Source organism: Equus quagga, chromosome 21, assembly GCF_021613505.1.
Source record: "Equus quagga isolate Etosha38 chromosome 21, UCLA_HA_Equagga_1.0, whole genome shotgun sequence".
Lineage (NCBI taxonomy): Eukaryota > Metazoa > Chordata > Mammalia > Perissodactyla > Equidae > Equus > Equus quagga.
The window spans coordinates 32575380-32594451 of record NC_060287.1 but is presented as its reverse complement, the minus strand read 5'-3'; the positions used below and the strand labels follow the sequence as shown (position 1 = coordinate 32594451).

Below are 19072 nucleotides of genomic sequence, written 5' to 3'. Positions count from 1 at the left end.
TTCTGGGTTACAAAGGTTTCTGCCTTCCCCTCCCTGGACCTACATTTGGGGCAAAAAGAAAGTAGCTTTTGCGTACCCCGTTATTTTCCCTGTGTGAAAATTCTCCATCCCTGTTGGTGACCCGTCAGGCTGGTGGTGTTCAACTTGTCTGCAGGATAAGGCCGAGACTGAATGCTCTGTTATCTTATAATAGATAAGATTTGCTTTATGTTCTGTGACTTCTTTCACCTAGGGTCCCTCTCCCAGATAGGATAATGAATTTCCGTGTGAGGTGAAAGTATAAAGCTATAAGTTTTCTGTGAAATGCACAGAGGACTAGCAAATTACTCATGAACTAGAGCTGGAGGAAGATTTCAAGAATTTAGGATATAATATAGAATAGAAAGTATAATAATGAATTGTACTTATTTCCCTGGATCCTGGGTTATGAACAGTATTTTTTTTTATAGTATAAGCATACTTCATATATGTATTGTCTATTGTATAATAGTTTAAATGTATGGAATATGTTAATCTAGCTTTTATTGGTCATGAATTAGGAAGTACTTGTATTACCAAAATGGTATTTTAAGAAAAGTTACCGTCATCTAATGTAATGCCGAATTATGACCTTTCCATTTCTTTCTTTGTGACACAGGAAATCCGGGATCCTCTTATGCAGTGGCTGGGGAAACGTGTGGATCCTGAAGGAGTAATACAATCCAGCAAGGTCTCCCTTAAGTTTGTTTCATCGTACACATCTGAAATAGAGATCACCCCCGCTGCTATACCTGTGGTGACTGACGTGGAGGCCTTCTCATCAGAAAACTTTAACTTAGACATCTACCGACAAAATTTGCAGACAAAGCAACTTGGAAAAGTAATTCTGTTTGCTGAAGTGACACCCACCACGATGAGTCTTCTGGACGGGTAAGTTCTCCCTCTGCTTAGAGGAATCCAGTTGTGTTTGTAGTTCTCTCCAACCAGTGCAAGGGGAGAAGGGATAGAGATACAGAACAAGAGTCTTAATAAACCCATTGGCAAGGTGGGAGTACCCCGTCCCAGAAGAGTTAAAATGTTGGAAGTGAAATTAAAGTTCTTTGATCAAAGGTTTGTGTTTTAAAGAATGGGGGATTTTTGTGTTTTGCGACTCTTTGCTTTTAATCAGGCCTTTCAGAATGTCCATGGAAAAAAGAACGTTATGAAAAAACATGTTTAACAGGTGGCATTATTGTTCAAGTTATCATTTTACTTTTGTGTTGTTATAATCAGTGTTAAACATTTAGTTTAAGATATTTTGCAGGAGTGTTAGGAGAGCAAATTTGAACAACATGTAGGCTGTGTTAAATTGAAATAAATTGGAGCTTTGTATTTTGAAAATCTGTTTTGGTATGTTCCTATCCAACACATTTTTTAAGCACTCTGTAATCCCATTTGGATGTTCAAAATTTACTCTTATGGCAAGTTTTTCTTTTCATTCCTTCTGTTTTATGGACTTTGATTAAAGCTTAAAAAATGGAAAAGAGATGAAAGGAATTTTTTAACTCCCAAATTAGTCGGTGTTAATTAATACTCTTATATTATGTTGAGATAGTTAGTTTAAAAAATAGGGTTCCAGAGGGGGTGAATAAGAAAAGCATCTTTCCTCAACATCGGACTAGAATTTAAGGAATGTAAGACTCTAAAACAACCCCTGGATTCACAGTTTCTAGTCATTTTCACCTGTGGGACTGCACAGTTACATGCATAACTCTACGTGATAGAAATATTTTGTCTTTTCTTCTTAATAATGATTTCTGGAATTTGATAATATGTTGATTTAAAATGATGAGATAACTTTAGGATTTTCTTGACTCATATTCAAAGTCATGGAAATGGCAGTTTTGTGTAGATAGCTTGTAGAAAAAGCATTAGATGCAGGGGAATTGGCAGAATGTAGGGGGCAGAGAAGGAAGGGGAATATGAGCCGTGGTAATGAATGGTTCTTGTTACTGAGTTATTTTGTCTTGTCACTGGTGCTTTCTTCCAATGTTCCAACCTCTCCTGCCTCCACTCCCCTCCCCCCCACAATCCCTTGATCCCTAGCAGAGGAGAAAGCCTGTTCTTGTGGATGGAACAATCATTACTTGCTTCTATGAACTCTGTGATAATCTTTTTTACTCAGTAAATACTATATTGTATCTAAAGGGTGACCCATTATAATTACATTTTCTAAATAGAAAAATCAGATACGACATTTAACAAAAGATTTTAGGGGCTGGCCCTGTGGCTGAGTGGTTAAGTCCACGCGCTCCGCTGCAGGCAGCCCAGTGTTTTGTTGGTTCGAATCCTGGGCGCAGACATGGCACTGCTCATCGAGCCACGCTGAGGCGGCATCCCACATGCCACAACTAGAAGGACCCACAATGAAGAATATACAACTATGTACTGGGGGGCTTTGGGGAGAAAGAGGAAAAAAATAAAAAAAAAAATCTTAAAAAAAAAAAAAAAGATTCTGGGAGGTAAAATTCAGATAGGAAAATACTGGCACTCCCAGACCGTTTTTGTTGTTTCTGTGGACAATAGTGAAGAATATTTTATGTCGGCATGATCTTGAAACATTGGCGTTACAGTCTCTGAGCTTGGGAAGTGGGCAGTGTGTTACCAAGAGGCTGGGAGCCCTCCAGAGTGGACAGACCGAGACTCCTGTATTGGGTTTCCTTACACCCTGGTGAGCTAGTGTTTTAGGATGAAAAAAACTGCCATGTAAATACACTCCTTTCGTACCCTTGAATATCAGTAAGTTCCTTTTTGATATTGAACTTTTTTTTAAAAATAAAATTTCTGTCTTAAGCAACTTGGATTTTTAGAAGTGTATTACAGATATTGAAGCTTTGTAGCTGAGCTTGACAATAGTGGAGTTGGAACCTTCTGTAGGATGAAAAGTTTTTATTTTTACAAAAGAGAGAATTGTTTTAGCTTTTCCGAGAGCATTTAGGAATCTTCTTTCTCATTTTGTCCAGTTTCTGCAGAGCACAGAGTGAAAGCGTTTTGACGATTAATGATTAATCCTTGTGTTTGGCACAGAGCAGATAAATGAATCAGTAGTCTTTGCTCGTCTTAAGTGATCCTAGATGTCCTCTTCCACTGCATGGGTCCCCTCCTAACGCCAGGAGATAAAGTCAGTCACCGCAGCCTAGTGAGTCGGCGAGCCTGGTGAGACGTTCCTGGGGGCTGTAGCCTTTTTTAGAAGAAGGAACTTGAGGAGGTCACCTTGATACCCAAAGGACCCAGCGTTGTCCACAAAGGGACCATGAGATAGATAAGCGAAATATTTGGCCTATTACTTTCCAAGAGTAAGACCAAAATCATTTCTACAGCTAATATTGTGTTTGATTGTACGTGAGCTATCCTAATGGAAACACAATCTATTGTTATGGTAAAAATAACGATGGTAATAGCTAACGTGTATTGAAAGCTTTTATCTTCCGGCCACTGCTTTTATGTACTATACACATATCAACCAATTTCATACATCATCTCTTAGTGCCTAGGATCATCACTGGAACAGAGTCAGGCTCTAGTGTCACACCGCTGTGTAGACTGGTAGATCACAGTATTTTCCGTGTGTGAAATTGTTCCAATTTCTGAATGTTTATAATAATTATATGGTACATCACATCAATGGGTCAACTAGGCAGGGCAAGAAGAATTTCCAAAACCTAATGGACTGGTGTAGAAATGAAATTTAAATTAAATGTAGATCTTTATTGTAAGGTTTCTAAAATCTTTTTTCTCTGTCTCCCTGGGACTTGTAGCGGCTAAAAATTGGGAGTTCTCTTCCTAAGAAAGGAAGGGAAAGTAACATGGTGAGGAACAATCTTCAGTTTCTGCCACAGTGGCAAATATCCGCGTTGCATCTTTCTTCTCCATATAAGACGCTCACCCCCTCCTCCAGGAAGACAGCCTAATATCCTATTCATTTACTTCCGCTCGATTGGCTTCAGGATCTCTGGGGATGTACAGCTTTCTCTCTCAGGGCTGGACGTGGCTCATTGAGGTCTGGCAATCTCTTAGTTAAAACAGACACGCTCTCTGCCTCCGTGAACCGTGCTGCTGTGGTTGAAATGGGGACCATGGAATAGCCCTGGGCAGGGAGCGGAAGGACTCCTGGGCCTGGCAGTAAGTGCGTGCCCTGGTCACAGACCTGGCAGCCTGGGTTACCCTCTTCCGGAGGAGCTCTTTTGCCTGGTGTCCCTTGGGGTCCTGGCTTTGCCTTTTGGGAGGGTCTTGACTGTACCACATCTGAGATGGGCATCAGAGAGGATGGGCATTTTCCGTCCGCTCCCTGTGAAGGTTTGCAGTCTGCCTCTTGTTTTGGGGGTGAACTCTCATGGCCTTTTGTGGGTCAGCCTCACAGTTTCTATGGAGATAGAAGTCTCTCAAAGCTTTAGTCGGCCTCTAGCCTGTTTGCTTCTGATGGTTCCATGGGAATAACCATTGAAGATCCTGTCTGGAGAATTTTTCCACCTAAAACTCTGGTCTTTTAAAGGCCTTGTTGCTCTGCCCATCCTCTTCTCTCCCAATTTGATGGCGGCTCCCTTGGGCCAAATGAAGCAGTGGGCTTGGGTGAAAGGCCTGGCCCTTAATCGCATCTTTGGCACAAGGCTCCTGGGCTGTCTATGCTGAAGCATCTGTCTTATGGCCTGGGGGGCTGCAGGGTCAGTACCCCAGGCTCCAGCTTAGATTGCTGGTTGCCCACAGAGAGCCCATCTCATCAAATGTGTATTCTTTTCCACTTTCTTGAGACTAGACAGTTCTAGTGGTTAGCATTCTTTCCATGAAGAGTGTCAAGAAGGACTGACAAATACTGATATTTTGAATTATCAGAGCTATTTCCTATAATGATACAACTTCTAGTGGACGCATGGTCTACCTCCCAAGCTACAGAAAGCCAGGCCTCCATCGGGCTAAAGTTTGCCTTCATCATTCATGGAATAAGCATTTATGGAGTGCCTCCTGTATGCCAGCTACTGTGTTAGGAACTGGAGAGATAACGAAGGAGAAGGTACTGTCCTTGCCTTACGACATGTTGGAAGGAGCAGATCCCAGGGCACGTTCCGTTCATACAGTTCTGTGCACCCTTCTTGGTCTGAGCGCTGGGAGTTCGGGCAGAAAGGAGAAGTGGGCGCAGTAGATAACATGATGCAGGGAGAGGGGTAGACTGGTCAGTGAGTTCTTTTTTTGAGCACTTACTGTGTGTCTGGCATCGTTCTTGATGCCATAAAGCTCCCAGTCTGGTAGGGAAAAGGCTGGAACTGAAGACTTGATCACCACCCAGATGTGTAACCTTGGCCATATCAATACCCGCCGACGCCCTGCTTTCTTCAGCTGTGACATCTGGGGCTCTAGACCTTCCGAGGCACCTTCAGCTCAAGTCCTTTGATCGAGTGATCAGAATCTTACACCCAGCCAGCCTTTCTGTCTCTCAGCAACCTCCAAGCTTTCAGAGGGCTGAAATAGCTTTGTGAATTAGCCTCGCGTGAGTTGAGGAGACCTTGTGTGGGAGACAGTTGACTTTCTACAAGCAAAGGGAAAGAAGAGGAAAAACAAACCCGTTAAATCGCTTTTTAAAAAATTTTGGGGGGAAATTGCATTGGGGAGACTAGCCAGCATCATTTAAGAAAGATACTATTTTTGTTTCACAATTCGGGGCCAATTCCAGCTTTTCGCCTCTCTGTGTGCGTGTCTAGTCAGTCCCGAAAAAACACCTCTTCCCCTTTTCTTCCCTTCTGATTCTGCTCCCCTCACTCGCTCTACTGCACACCGTCCTCCCCTGAAGTCGAGGCCTGAGAGGACAGAAATTGGGCTGGAACTAATTTAATGGCTGAGTGACCTCACAGTAGAGAAACAGCCGGATCCTAATAGGGGTCTTTGTCTACATTTCCACCCTGGCTGGTAGCATGCCAGTCAAGAGTCAAGCTGGAGACACAGGTGGAAGCGATTAGACCTGTCATAAAGTTTGAAAAATTGATTCTGGAGGCGAAGTGAATAGATTGAACTTGACAGTGTTGTCCTAAAGATTCTAAGGGAAAATTCTGTAGTTTAATTTGAAATCCCTTGATTATTCATTAGCTTTCCAGATGGCTTTTGTTGATGTTTTACATATTAATGCCTGTATTGTGTTATTGGTGTACTCTTAATGTGCACGTAGGTAACGAGCAAAGAATAAATACATCGGTAAGTGTCCCAAATTAATGGGATGTTAGCGTAATTGTGAAATAAAGGGTTTTTAAGAAGTTGATTGCTTTGGAATAATTAGTGTCAGCTTTTTTTTTTTTTTATGGACCAATTTGGTACTTTTAAAGTGAAAATTATTGGAGAATTTTGAAGAAACCTTCATTTTAATGTTTACTTCTAAATTAAGGTTTAGAATATAACTTCAGCCTTTGGCTCAGGGGGTCATGACTGACGGCTTATTCTGGCAAATTCTCCATACATGCTTTTTTTGTCCCAAGTCAACACCTGAGTAAGTTAACCTTTCACATGCTGAGCCCCTGGAATTGGATTATATAGTGGCCTTTTATCTGCCAGAGATGCTTCCACATTCATCTTTCACGTTCAAGGATATTTATTTTTACATTTTGTAACTGATTTTTTAAAGTAGGGTAAACTTCTTGTAATGTTTGCCATTTTATGATGGTTACAGTGTATTCTATTTAGATGGCATTTTCATTAGAATTGGACTTTCTTCTCTGTCTCTCTCTCAGCGTTGAACAACATTTAAGCTATTGGACAACCTGAAAGGTCCCATTTTTGCTGAACAGAAGAGAGAGAGGGGGTGTAACCATCAAGCCAGTGCCATGCTAGCGATGGACACGATCTGCTTCAGGGGCACATAGGACCAGCCGCCCAGCTGTGGTGGTGTTTCTGCTGTGCTTGAAAGCCAGCGGGAGCTCTTCTTCTGGAGCCCACTTCCAAGGAGTCTTTTGCCTGTTCTCAATGGTGGCAGTCTTAATCTTTTGAGGATATACCAGATTTTTAGGGAAAAAACCCTAGATACTATGGTAGGGTACCCGTTGTGGGAGGTATTTGCAGAAACTGCATAGTTCCCCATGGTTCACCCATTTCACATTACTGAGGATTGAATATCTTGGTTTGACCTAGGGGCTTAGCTCTTGGGATGGGGTATTGCTGCCCTGGGTTGGAATCCCAGTTCTGCCTTTTACTACGCGAGTAACTTTGGACACATCACCAACCTTCCAAGCTTCCACTTCCTTATCTGTAGGATGTAGCTGATAATAGTCTCTGCTTTTTAGTTTTTCTTTTTCAAGTTCAATCACTTGACTAATTCTCTTCAGCACCAACTGTGTGCTGGTCTGTGTAGTAGGCTCTGGAACCTAGTGGGGACCTGCATCCCACCCCAGGATAGGGTGAGGATGTATTGAAATATGTCTGCAAAGCCCTTAGGACATGGCTTATATTTCTCAAAGTCTCATTATTCTTTAAACTTTCGATGTGGTTCTTTTTTCCTTTTTGACCTTCACAATGCATTCTTCAAGGGCAGTGCTGTGAGTGTCCATGAAACAAATTGGCATTGTCTTGGCCCAGGATTGTGATGTGTTGTCTTGGGGTGGAGTTTTTGTTGAAGATTTGGACAGTTTTTTCTTGTCATCCTAGAAACAACGATGGCTCATCACTGGTTACTATTTTGCCAAAAATGTGTTGTTTGAGTCCAGCTATTCTTGAAAGATGAGAAAACATAGTCAATTGCCCATGTTTGTGTTTCCCTTAAAATATGTGGAGCCAGTTCTCTTTTCATCAGAGTTTCTTTTTGTTTAAATCTTAATACTTTATCATTTGCAAGGGTATCAACAGTCGATTTGAAAGAGCCAAGTCTTCGATGGTTTGAACATTTCCGTCAGTCCCATGGATTACTCATGTCTTCCTTAAGACCTCTAAACCTTTTGCACTGGTCAGAGTGCATGGGTTTGATATTGCTTCATTCTCTTGAATTTCTTTAAACATCTCAGATATTTGTTTCTCTGCAGAATTGCTTGATTGTATACTATATTTGATACTCATTTTTTCAGATGCCTCTGTTACATTTAAACAAACAATGAAAGACTACAAAAGGCATTAAAGCAATATTTGGGTCTAGAAAATTCAATCAGTAAAGATGGTGACAGGGAATTCTCTAGATGTTTTTTGCCCAGTTCAGATTTATCTTAGAGAGAAAGCCGAGTATTAACTGTGGTGTAGAAGGGAGTTGAGTCCTCTGGTGGTTGGGAATCTTTTCACTATAGTTATAGAGTGCAAGGGAGTTATTTCTTAGCAGTAGGGCCGTTTGAATGACCCTGGAGTACCCAGAGTGAGCTTCTTAGAAGGCTGGCTTACACTAGGTGAGGCAGTGTGGGGTACTGACAGCACTGACAGTGTGGGGTACGGCCTTGGAGCCTCATGGGCTACTGGCCTGCGGCAAATTCCATGACTTCTCAGCATAGAATGGATGAGCTGTTGTGATGCCAGCTCATAGGAATGTCACTCATGTCTTGAGGATCAAAGGGAGTAATGAAATGTAAAGCCCTTTGCACAGACTGACGTGGAGTGGGTTTAATCTCCTCTTTGCCTTCCAACTAAGATGCGTGCTTTCCCCAGGTGGGGGCTGCACATAGCCACCTCCTTGGAAACTGCAAAGATGAAAATTGAGACTATGTTCTGAGGTTCTGATGCGGTGAGAAATGCATGATAAGAAAACAGCATTGCCAAAACTTGGTTTATGAATTAACAGTTTCTCCATGGAAAATTTTGAACTATCCTTAGAATTTCGTGTTCCCGATAATTTAGGTACGGCTGCTCACTTGTATACACGTGCTGACGGGACAGAGGCTGAGCCCGGGGTTAAAAAATGTGTTGTAGTAAAAATCTGGAACTGTGTTGGATGATCAAGCAGATATTTTTCCTTCTCCCTGTTCTGCATCCCACTCCTTCATTTCCATTTCTCCCCTGACTTTAGTGTGTGACTCACTTAGAATAACTGCTGTTTTTCTTTCAAATAAAACACTTACCTGCTTTGGAGGTGAGGGTTGATTTGCTTTCATCTGCCCCTTTGCAACCTTTTACACACCTACCATTTGGCCAAACATACTCGGGCTCTGAAATACCTTTGTTTCTGCTTTTTGTTTTGGAAAGAAGCATGTTCTGTTTCTGCATGAGGGGTATTCCGTCACTTTGAGATCCCAAATGCCACATTTTTTCTGCATTGCACAAGGAGTCATTCATCATTTTCATTTTTTGTTTGACTCTCCCACAAGAGTATTCAAATTAGCGAGAAGGAAAATGATGAAGTCATTGCCTGGCAGAGAAGTATTTTCTTGGGACGTGGGAAGGGTAGAGGAGACAAGAGAAGAGGCAGGAATTATGGGGAGGTCTATACCTACCTCTTTTTCTGTCTTTTGGTTCCAGAGGTCATCTGGATGCTAATGTAGTTTTCAGTTTAAAACTGGATGATATGTGTGTATAGAATTTACTTAGAAATGAAATTACGCAGGGGGTGATGGTGTCGACGACCCTGAAAACTTAGGCTGTAACTTTATCTTGTGTCGTTTTGACACACTAGCTGTGATGTTGGGTGAATCACGCAAACTTTCAGAGTTTGTTTCCTCATCGGTAAAATAAGAGGGTTGTACTAGATCTATGGCTTAAAAAATATTTTTAAAGCAATAAAGCCCCTTTTTGAATGAAATAGTAAACAGAGTCCACTGTACAATAGGGCTGGGGAGCCTTCTCAGAGCCCAGGTTCCTCAGGGCATGGGTGTCAAGACCATTGCCCAAGAAGGTACCTAGGGTCCTTCCAGCTCAGACACTCAGGCCCAGCTGACCGAGGACAGTTCTTATATTTTCAGGGCTGGCTGACTGATTGGCTGAATTATTTCTTTTTATACTTTGCCTTGTTCCAAAAGGATTTAAAGCCATAGGGATTTAAGTTTATCTGTTACAGGGTAAGTTCTTTCTGCCTTCTGTAGGTGCTGTACAATCAAGATAGAATACAACTATGTTTCTTTGGTTTTTATGTGTCACGTCCAAGCTATATGCGTATTAGTCATAAAACTCAGCATCCTTCAGAGTTTCTTGACTTGCCCGGACTAAGAGTAGTGATGACTGAGTAACTGTGGTTCCCTTCTGGAACCCAGGGAAGGCTGTGTGGGTTCCATGCCCTTGTAAGCTAAGCAGCCGTTGTGTTTTGGGGGCTGATTATCCAGGTGGTTATTCACATGTCTCCAGTGAGAGATGAGTGACATCTGAGAGGAAAAATCTCTACTGGAATGGCTTCCAGTCCAAACAGCCAGAATCCAACAGGGGATGATGCCATGGAGCAAAGTACTCGGCTTGGGTGGAGAAAGCCCCTGAGTTCACAGAACCCTTAGGGGTGTACTGGGAGGATAAAGTGAGTGGTGGCGCAGTGGTAGGAGTTGGGGGAGGGGAGTTGGGGCTGGTCTGTAGTTGTCTTATATGAGGTTTTGGCCAACATTTTAGAGTTTGAAGTTCCACTAAAGCTTGCTTGGTGCGTTAAGATAGAGAACCTAGAATTTTCCCTGGAATTGGAGTGTGTGTCGCAGATGCTTGCACTCAGTGGAGAGTTTGAGGTGGAGGATTTATACAAATTGTAGCTTTCTCTCTGTTCTCCTGGAATTTTTATTTATAATCTTTCAGTATTCTTCCTACTTCTGAAAATATCCTAGGATTCTCCCCTTTTCCAAATGTAAACATAACGAAAGGTAATTTGATTTTGAATATTCTGCGATATCTGTGGAGGTAAGAAGCTCGGATGTTGCCAGCCAGGGCTGTGAATTTCTGACGTGGAGCTTGTCTTACAAGAATTCGTTTTGTTTAGAAGCTCAAATAAAATGCCCCCCTGCAGCTTTTGGTTTAGTTTTGGCTCCTTCCATTCTCTTGCCTTCCCTTTCCTTCCCCTCTCTTTTTGATGCAGAGCATAAGTGCCTCCCACCTGTTAAAGGTCCTCAGAAACTTTCTTCTTGGAGCTTCCTGCAGGTCGACGGAGATAGAGCACCGTTATTAGAGTACAGGCAATTCCACATGAAACAGACCAAGTTTTTCCAGCACAATGATGTCCTAATTGGGATAGAATGAAGGATTTGACATCTAATAAACCCAGAATTAGACCAGCAGTGTATACCCAAGCTCTCATAGCTTCTTGGGTCGAGGTGGTGCCTGCAAGTCCCGTCACCCCCTGCTGCCCGAACTCCCTCTGCAGTGTTGCGGATGTGTCTGAGCATCCTGATGGTGAGCAGCTTCCTGCATGTCTTCAGTTGACAAATATCCATTGAGTTCTTATAACCTAAGGCAGCTTATTCAGTTATCTTTGGATAGCTTTTTCCCGGGATGGGTCCTTTTAACCCCATCCCATTCCAAAAAGGAAATGTGGCCATGGGTCCAAATAGAGAAAATTTGACTTTCTCCAAAATGGTAGTTAAGATATTTGTTAATTAGTTAAGATAGTTTCAGATATTGGAAGGTAGTTATTATGGCCTCCTTTATCCCCATATCATCTTTTCTCTAAGCATGTCCAGTAATAAACATTTCTTCATATCCCCATGTTGGAGATCAAAACTTTAGGTCTGAAGGACCAAAACCCTTGATAAAGAAGTTAATCAGGGTACATAAAACTACTCAAATTAGTTTTCCTCAAAATATTTTTCAATTATAAAAGAATTCTTTTTATTATAGAAAACTTGGAACTATAAGGAAATGAAAATCATCTATAACCCACCACCTGTAAAAGTCATGTTAATCTTTTGGTATATTTCCTTCTAGTCTTTTTTCCTCTAATACAACATATGTAAAATTATGATTATATTGTGTATGAAATAACCATTTCCCATGCAATCAAATGGTCTGCTAAAAACATATCTTTTACTGAGTGCATATAGTTTGGCCATAATTTATTTAAGCATTCTCCAATGAATACATTCCTGTCATTTCCAGTGTTTTCCTATTATAAATAAATAAGCATATTTCTTTTTGAGCCAGCGGTTCTATATAATTCTTTAATGACTCATTATGATATTTCTTTTCCAAAAGGTAATTGGAAAATTATAAAGCAAAAACAGACACACTAATTATAGGATGAACCTAATAATATTTGTTGTTATTTACAATATTTCATCACTATTATACAATTATTTCACATTATTCCATCTTTTGTCCACAGAGATGTCATGCCTTAATAATAATAGTTAACATTAATTTGGCATTTGCTGTGTGGCAAGTGTTGTGCATTATGTGCATCTTTCCTGTTCAGTCTTTACCAAAACCCTAGGAGATAGGTACCATTATAGTTTCCATATTAAGAGATGAAGGAGCTATTGTTCAGAGAGTTGAAATGGTTTGACCAGAGCCACATAAAGTGTTAAATGATGGCAGCAGCATTTAAAAGATCTGTTTTTCTTGAGAGCCTTAATTCTTAGTCCCTAATACCATATTACCTCCAATAGTTGCTTTGCTGGAATCATAATACACTATACCGCCCCCCCCCCCCCCCCCGGCCACCGTATTTCCAACATCTGCCTATATGCTAATCTTGTGACAAAAGGAAATCAGGTTAGCTGACATGTTTAATTCTTAGTAATTTTCTTAAATTTTTTATGAGATGTGTGCTGGAAACAGCCATAATGGGAGCTCTAAGTTAAAGTCCCAATTCTTGAGCTTTCTACTGGGACAAGTTACTTAACTAGTTTGTTCCTCTGTACGATTGTCTGTAAAATACGGCAATAATACCTACATTAATGGGTTGTGATCTGGATTAAATAGAAGGGTATATATGAAAGTGCCTACAGCTCCTGTACTGTCTTCGTGCTCAATAGTAGTACTTTCCCTATTTCCTTGAATTTCAATGGGGATAGGACGTCTCTAGTTAGTACAATTTCCTTTGAAAATTAGAATGACATAACTTTTGGCTTGTTTAGTTCACAGTAACCCTTCAAAGATCAGCCATAATGAATTTAATTATATTTCCTCATGTTCTCAAGTTCTGTGAACTTGAAAATAGAACAATGATAATTATCCAGTGTGAAGAGGAGAGCCAAACATTGAAAAAAATAAACTGAGCCTCAGGAACCTGTGGGATGATATCAAAACATCTGATATATGTATAAGTGGACTCCCAGAAGGAGAAGAAAGAATGGGGCAGGAAAAACTATTTGAGGAAATAATGGCCAAATGGGTCCCCCAATTTGGTGAAAGATGTAAATCAACTGGTTCAAGAAGTTCAGCAAACCCCAACCAGGGTAAATATGATGAAAATAGACCTAGGTACCTCCTAGTCAAACTGCTAAAGACCAAAGATAAAGGGAAAATATGGAAAGCAACTTGAGGAAAATGACCCTTTACATACAGAGGAATGATGAATTGAATTTCCACAGATTTCTTGTCAGAAATGTTGGAGGCCAGAAGAGAGTGGAACACTATTGTTAAAGGGCTCAAAGAAAAAAACCTGTCAACCTAGAATTCTATACCCAGAAAAAATATATTTCAACAAGGAAGGTTAAAAAATACGTTTTCGGATAAAAGAAGACTAAGACAATTTGTCATAGTGCAGACCTGCTGGAAAGAAATACCAGGGGGAGTTCCAAAGGGTGAAGGGAAATACACCAGGTGGAAACTTGGATCTTTAGGAAGGAATGAAATGGCAAATATCCGAGTAAATTTAAAATATTTTTTCCCACCTAATTTCTTTAAAATGTTTAAAGCAAAATTTATAACATCATTTTGCATATGTTCTTGTAATACATATAGCAATTCTAACATAAAGGACAGTGGAGGGGTGGGAAATGGACCTATGTGATTGCAACATTTCTACATCCAATGTGAAATGGTACAATATAAACTTGGTAGATATATAAATGAAACATGTATATTGTAAACTCTAGAGTAACCACTAAAAAAGTAAGACAAGGAGGTATAGCTAAAAAAGCAATAGGAAAATTAAATAAAACTGTCCAAATAATATGAAAGAAAGCAGGAAGAAAAAGGAATAGAGAAACAAAAAATAGAAGGAAAAAACCAAAAATGAACAGAATGGTAGACCTAATTCAGCCTTATCAGTAATTACATTAAATGATAATGGACTAAGCCCTGCAGTTAAAAGGCAGAGAATGTCAGAATGGATTAAACAGAAAAGCAAGACCTGAGTGTATGTTCTCTTTAGGACACACTTTAATTAAAAAGACACAGATAGGGGGCCGGCCCTGTGGCTGAGGGGTTAAGTTCTCATGCTCTGCTTTGGCAGCCCGGGGTTCGCTGGTTCGGATCCTGGGCACAGACCTATGTACTGTGTGCATCAAGCCCTGCTGTGGTGGCATCCCACATAGAAGAACTAGAACCACTTGTAACTAGGTTATACAACTATATACTGGGGTTTTAGGAAGAAAAAAAATTTCAAACAAAGGACTACCTCCTTTAAAAAAAGAAAAAGACATAGATAGCTTAAAAGTAAAAGGATGGAAAAAGATATACCATGCAAACAGTAAGCTTAAGAAGGTTGGAATGACTTTATTAACATCCAATAAAACAGACTTCAAGACAAAGAGTTAGAAAAGATAAAGATAATGATAAAAGGGTCACTTCATTGAGAAGACATAACAATCGTAGATGTGTATTTACCTAATAAGAGAGCTTCAAAATACATGAAGCAAAAATTGACAGAATTAAAGAGAAAAATAGGACCAGAATCATAGCTGGAGATTTTAACACCACTCTTTTAACAAGAGATGGAACAACCAAGCAAAATCCATGGAAGGCACAGAGGATCTGAATAACACTGTTACGACCTTTACCTGATTGATGTTTACAGAACACTTCATCCAGCACATTCTTTTCAAGTGCACATGGTATATTCACCAAGGTAGACTATATGCTGGGCTGTAAAACAAGTCTCTATGAACATGAAGTGATTGAAATCATATAGAATACATTCTCTGTCCTCGATGGAATTCAATTAGAGATCATTAGCAAAAATCTATCTAGGAAACTCACAAATATTTCAAAATTAAACAACACACATCTAAATAATCCATGGATCAAGGAAAAGTTCACAAGAGAGATTAGAAAACCCTTTGAGGTTAAGGAATATCTAAATAAATAGAGATACCATCATCAAAGATCAGAAGACTCAACATTCTTAAGATGCCAGTTTACTTTAAATTGATTTATGAGTTCAAGGCAAGTTTAATCAAAATCACAGCAGGAGTTTTAGTAGAAATATATAAGCTGATTCTAAAATTTACATATTATTTACATACGAATACAATTTGAGACAAAAATAAAATTGCTTTTGAGGTGTCAAAGCAATCCAATGGATAATGGAAAGTCTTTTCAAGAAGTCATGCTGGAATACCTAGATATATGCTCCATCTAGGAAAATAACTGAATCTTGACCCCTGCCTCACATCATACACTAACATTAATTTGAGATGGATCATACATCTTAATACAAAAGCTAAAATTATAAAGTTTCTAAAAGAAAATGGAATATCTTCATGACTTGGGAGTAGGCAAAGGTTTCATCAACTGGTTACAGAAAGCAATAACCATAAAAAAATTGATAAATTTTGCTTATGAAAAAATACTGGTAAAAGAATGAACAGACAAATCACACACTGGGAGAAAGTGTTTGCAAAACATATATCTGACAAATACTGATATCTTATCTACAATATATAAAAAACTTACACAACTCAATAATAAAATGACAAATAGCCCGTTGAATAACAGTTCACAAAATAACGTCCGCAGCCAAATAAGCACATGAAAAGATCCTTAACATTTTCTGTCTTCAGGAAAATGCAAATTAAATCCACAAGGAGATACCACTTCACACCCACCAGAGTAGCTAAAAATAGAAAGATTGACCACACCAAATATTGGAGAGGATATGGAACAACCACGGTTTCCAAACATCACATCGTTGGTAGGAATGTAAAATGGTACGCCACTTTGAAGAAACGGCATGGCAATTTCTTATAAAAGTAAATGTGTACCTCGTTTCCAACCCAACGGTCCTATGCCTAGTTATTTACCCAGGATAAGTTAAAATATGTGTCTGCACAAAGACTTGTACATGTTTTTCATAACAGCTTTATTTGTAATAGCCAAACCTGGAAACAACCCAAATGTCCATCAACAGCTAAACGGATACACTGTAGCATATTCATAGAGTTGAACACCACTCAAGAAAAAAGAAGGGACTGCTGATACATGCGTCAGCTTGCATGAATCTCAAAAACTTTATGTCTGCTGAAAGAGGCTTTCCCCAAAAGAGTACATATGGTATGATTCCATTTTATGAAGTTTTAGAACAGGCATACCTAATCTGTGGTGGGAGGAGATCAGAAGAGTGATTATCTCTGGGCAATGGGGGTGGAGATCACTCTGAAGGGCCATGAGGAATCTTCTGAGTGATAATGTTTCTTGTTTTGATAGGGGTTTTGGTAAGGCAGGTGTATGCATTTGTCGAGACCCAGCAGATCTTAGACTATATCAACTGCAGGTAAATTTACATAGAAACTAAAATATTGAACTCTAGTTCAATGGTATTCAGGCTTATTCAGGGGAGGGTATCTGCACTTTCCTTTGGAATGCATACAGCAATAAGTGGATGGGCAGATGGGTTGATAGATATGTACTAAAGCAAATATAACGGAACATTAATGGTCGGCTCTAGGTGGTGGGTATGAGTGTCCACTCTAAAACTCACCCTTGCTGTAATGTGTGGATATCTTTATAATAAGTAAATCACTGTGGAGGATTTTTAAAAATAGATATGATAGTATATTTAAAATAAATTTAAATTGACAAAAATTGGATTTTAGGATTTTGGGGTTTCTTTTTAAAATCCAAAAAATAAAAAGTGAAGTCTTTTGGTAGCCCCACTTGTATATGTACATAACGACTGCATCATAAAAGGATGCATATGGTGTTTCCCACGTTCATATGTTTTCCTCCCTTGCTTTTTTCTTTTGCTTAAATGCACACAATCTTCTCTTCTTCCTTGGACAAAATAGCTTAAAGTATATGAAAAGGATGAAGTTACCACCGAAGTGTTGCTTTTGGTGACTTGCTGGATTATTTATTCCTTAGGTATTGGGTATTCTGAGTACTAAAATTTTAAACAAACATCACAGTCTGTATTTTCGTTTTCTGAAATCCCAGTGGCCTAATTTCTCTTTATTTATGCCCCTAGTGAAAATATTTGAAAAATCTAAATTTGTCTGCACATAAAGTTTTCATTTCTCACACCTCATATCATCCAGCCTGCTGTCCTGGCCTTTACAAGTGTGTGTGGAATCACAGGCTCCCGGCCGGGCACATGGTGGGTCTCAGGGTTGCTGTAAAGCGTTGGGCCTCACGTTAAAAAGAAAAGATATAATTAGCAGCGTTCTCATTATTTAGAATATTCTCATTAATGTATATTCTGATGTAATTTTACTCCATAATTGCTCAAAGAGTCTCTCAAGGTTCCAGCCGGAGGTGGGGTGACGGGGTAAGTGCCAAAATTCCCTTCCTCTCAAGATGCTGTTTTCCAGATCCTTCTACACAGGTCATTTAAAACAGTCAGGGTGGACCTATGAGGAATTAGCTTTCTTCCCTTAGTGTTTGGATTTTAGTCTTTGATATTTCTAGCTTATAGTTTTGTTGAAAATTCTTCTTAACTAGTCCTGAAGATATTTTTCCTAATGTGGTATTTTGTCCTGAAGCCCCCCTTTCAGACTCCCCATTTACTTTTTTTTTTTTTGAGAAGATTAGCCCTGAGCTAACATCTGCTGCCAATCCTTCTCTTTTTGCTGAGGAAGAGTGGCCCTGAGTTAACATCCATGCCCATCTTCCTCTATTTTATATGTGGGACGCCTGCCACAGCATGGCTTGATCTGAACCAGTGAACCCTGGGCCGCCGAAGTGGAACATGTGACCTTAACCGCTGTGCCACCAGGCCGGCCATCCCCCGTTTACTTTAAGGGACACTTTTAACTGTGATTCCTTAACCCTGACCTCTGGTAGGAGGACTAAGATGAAAATCCTCATAACTCCAAATCTAGCAAATTTACCGATAACTGATGGAATGATAACATAGATAGTAAGCAGCTTTTATCTATGTCCTGATAATCTAGTTTTTAAATTAATAATGAACTGTTATCTGGGAAGATATTTTAAGAAATGAGAAGGAGAGGTGTGCTCCTCTAGGGGAAAATCATTGAGAATAGTAACTAATAAAAACAATGAGTTAATGACTAACAAGCATGAGGAGCGACTGTCTGCTCAGATGGTGTGTGAGGCCCACTGATAGCAACTTTCCATATATTCTCTTTGATTCCTCCCCACACCCCTGTGGTCATAAGAAGCCTGAAGTGGGTCCAAGGAGATGTAGTGGTCCAGATGCATGGCTCCTGGGAGGGTCGCTGGCTCTGAGTGCAGGCTGGCGGTGGCCAGAGACTGCACTCCTAATCCCAGTCCGGGGGTGAAAAATGAATGCAGCCGGTTCTTGCCGCTGACAGTTTTGCAGTACCCATTTCTGAAGTCTCTTAAGTGAAAAACACACATGCTTTGGTGCGGAATTAATTTTAAAATTGTGGCAAGCAACTTTCATTCTTCAGATTCTTTGCAGTTTGAGGGCACGTTAACCAGGGCTCACAGGTTTTATTTTGAAGGCGATTCTCAACTGTTCCTATACCTGTTTCGCTCCTACAAGATTCCAAAGCAATCATCTAGGGTTTCTCCAGGAGCTAAGTTCCCTTCTTGTTCATGAAATGATTCTAGGTGAGAAGCCCTCCATTCTTTTTTTTTAATGAAGGGCATTGGATTTGATCGCTGTGGTAGAGCTGAAGTTCTGAGGGTCCGCTGTTTTCACTCGGCCGATATAAACACAAGATTAAGGATGTCAACAAATTTAAAGTGAAAGATTTACAAAATTAGGATGTAGAATCAGAAAGAAATTTTCTTATGGGGCAGATAATTTAATAGGACTAAGTGAATTTGGTAACGATAAGAATTATCGAAGGTAGAGTTTTTTTTCTCTTGAGTGCCATGAAACTTCTTAAGC

The 19072-nt window shown here is 39.9% G+C and overlaps 1 protein-coding gene across 2 annotated transcripts in view; it reads left to right on the top strand.

Annotated features, from left to right (window-relative positions):
- LOC124231329 (biotin--protein ligase-like) overlaps window positions 1-19072 on the top strand; it is a 198889-nt gene that overhangs the window by 63039 nt on the left and 116778 nt on the right. For both annotated transcript variants that reach the window (XM_046648065.1, XM_046648064.1), the window contains exon 6: window positions 638-909. In XM_046648065.1, coding sequence (XP_046504021.1) covers window positions 638-909 — 272 coding nt within the window. The remainder of the gene's footprint in view (window positions 1-637; window positions 910-19072) is intronic.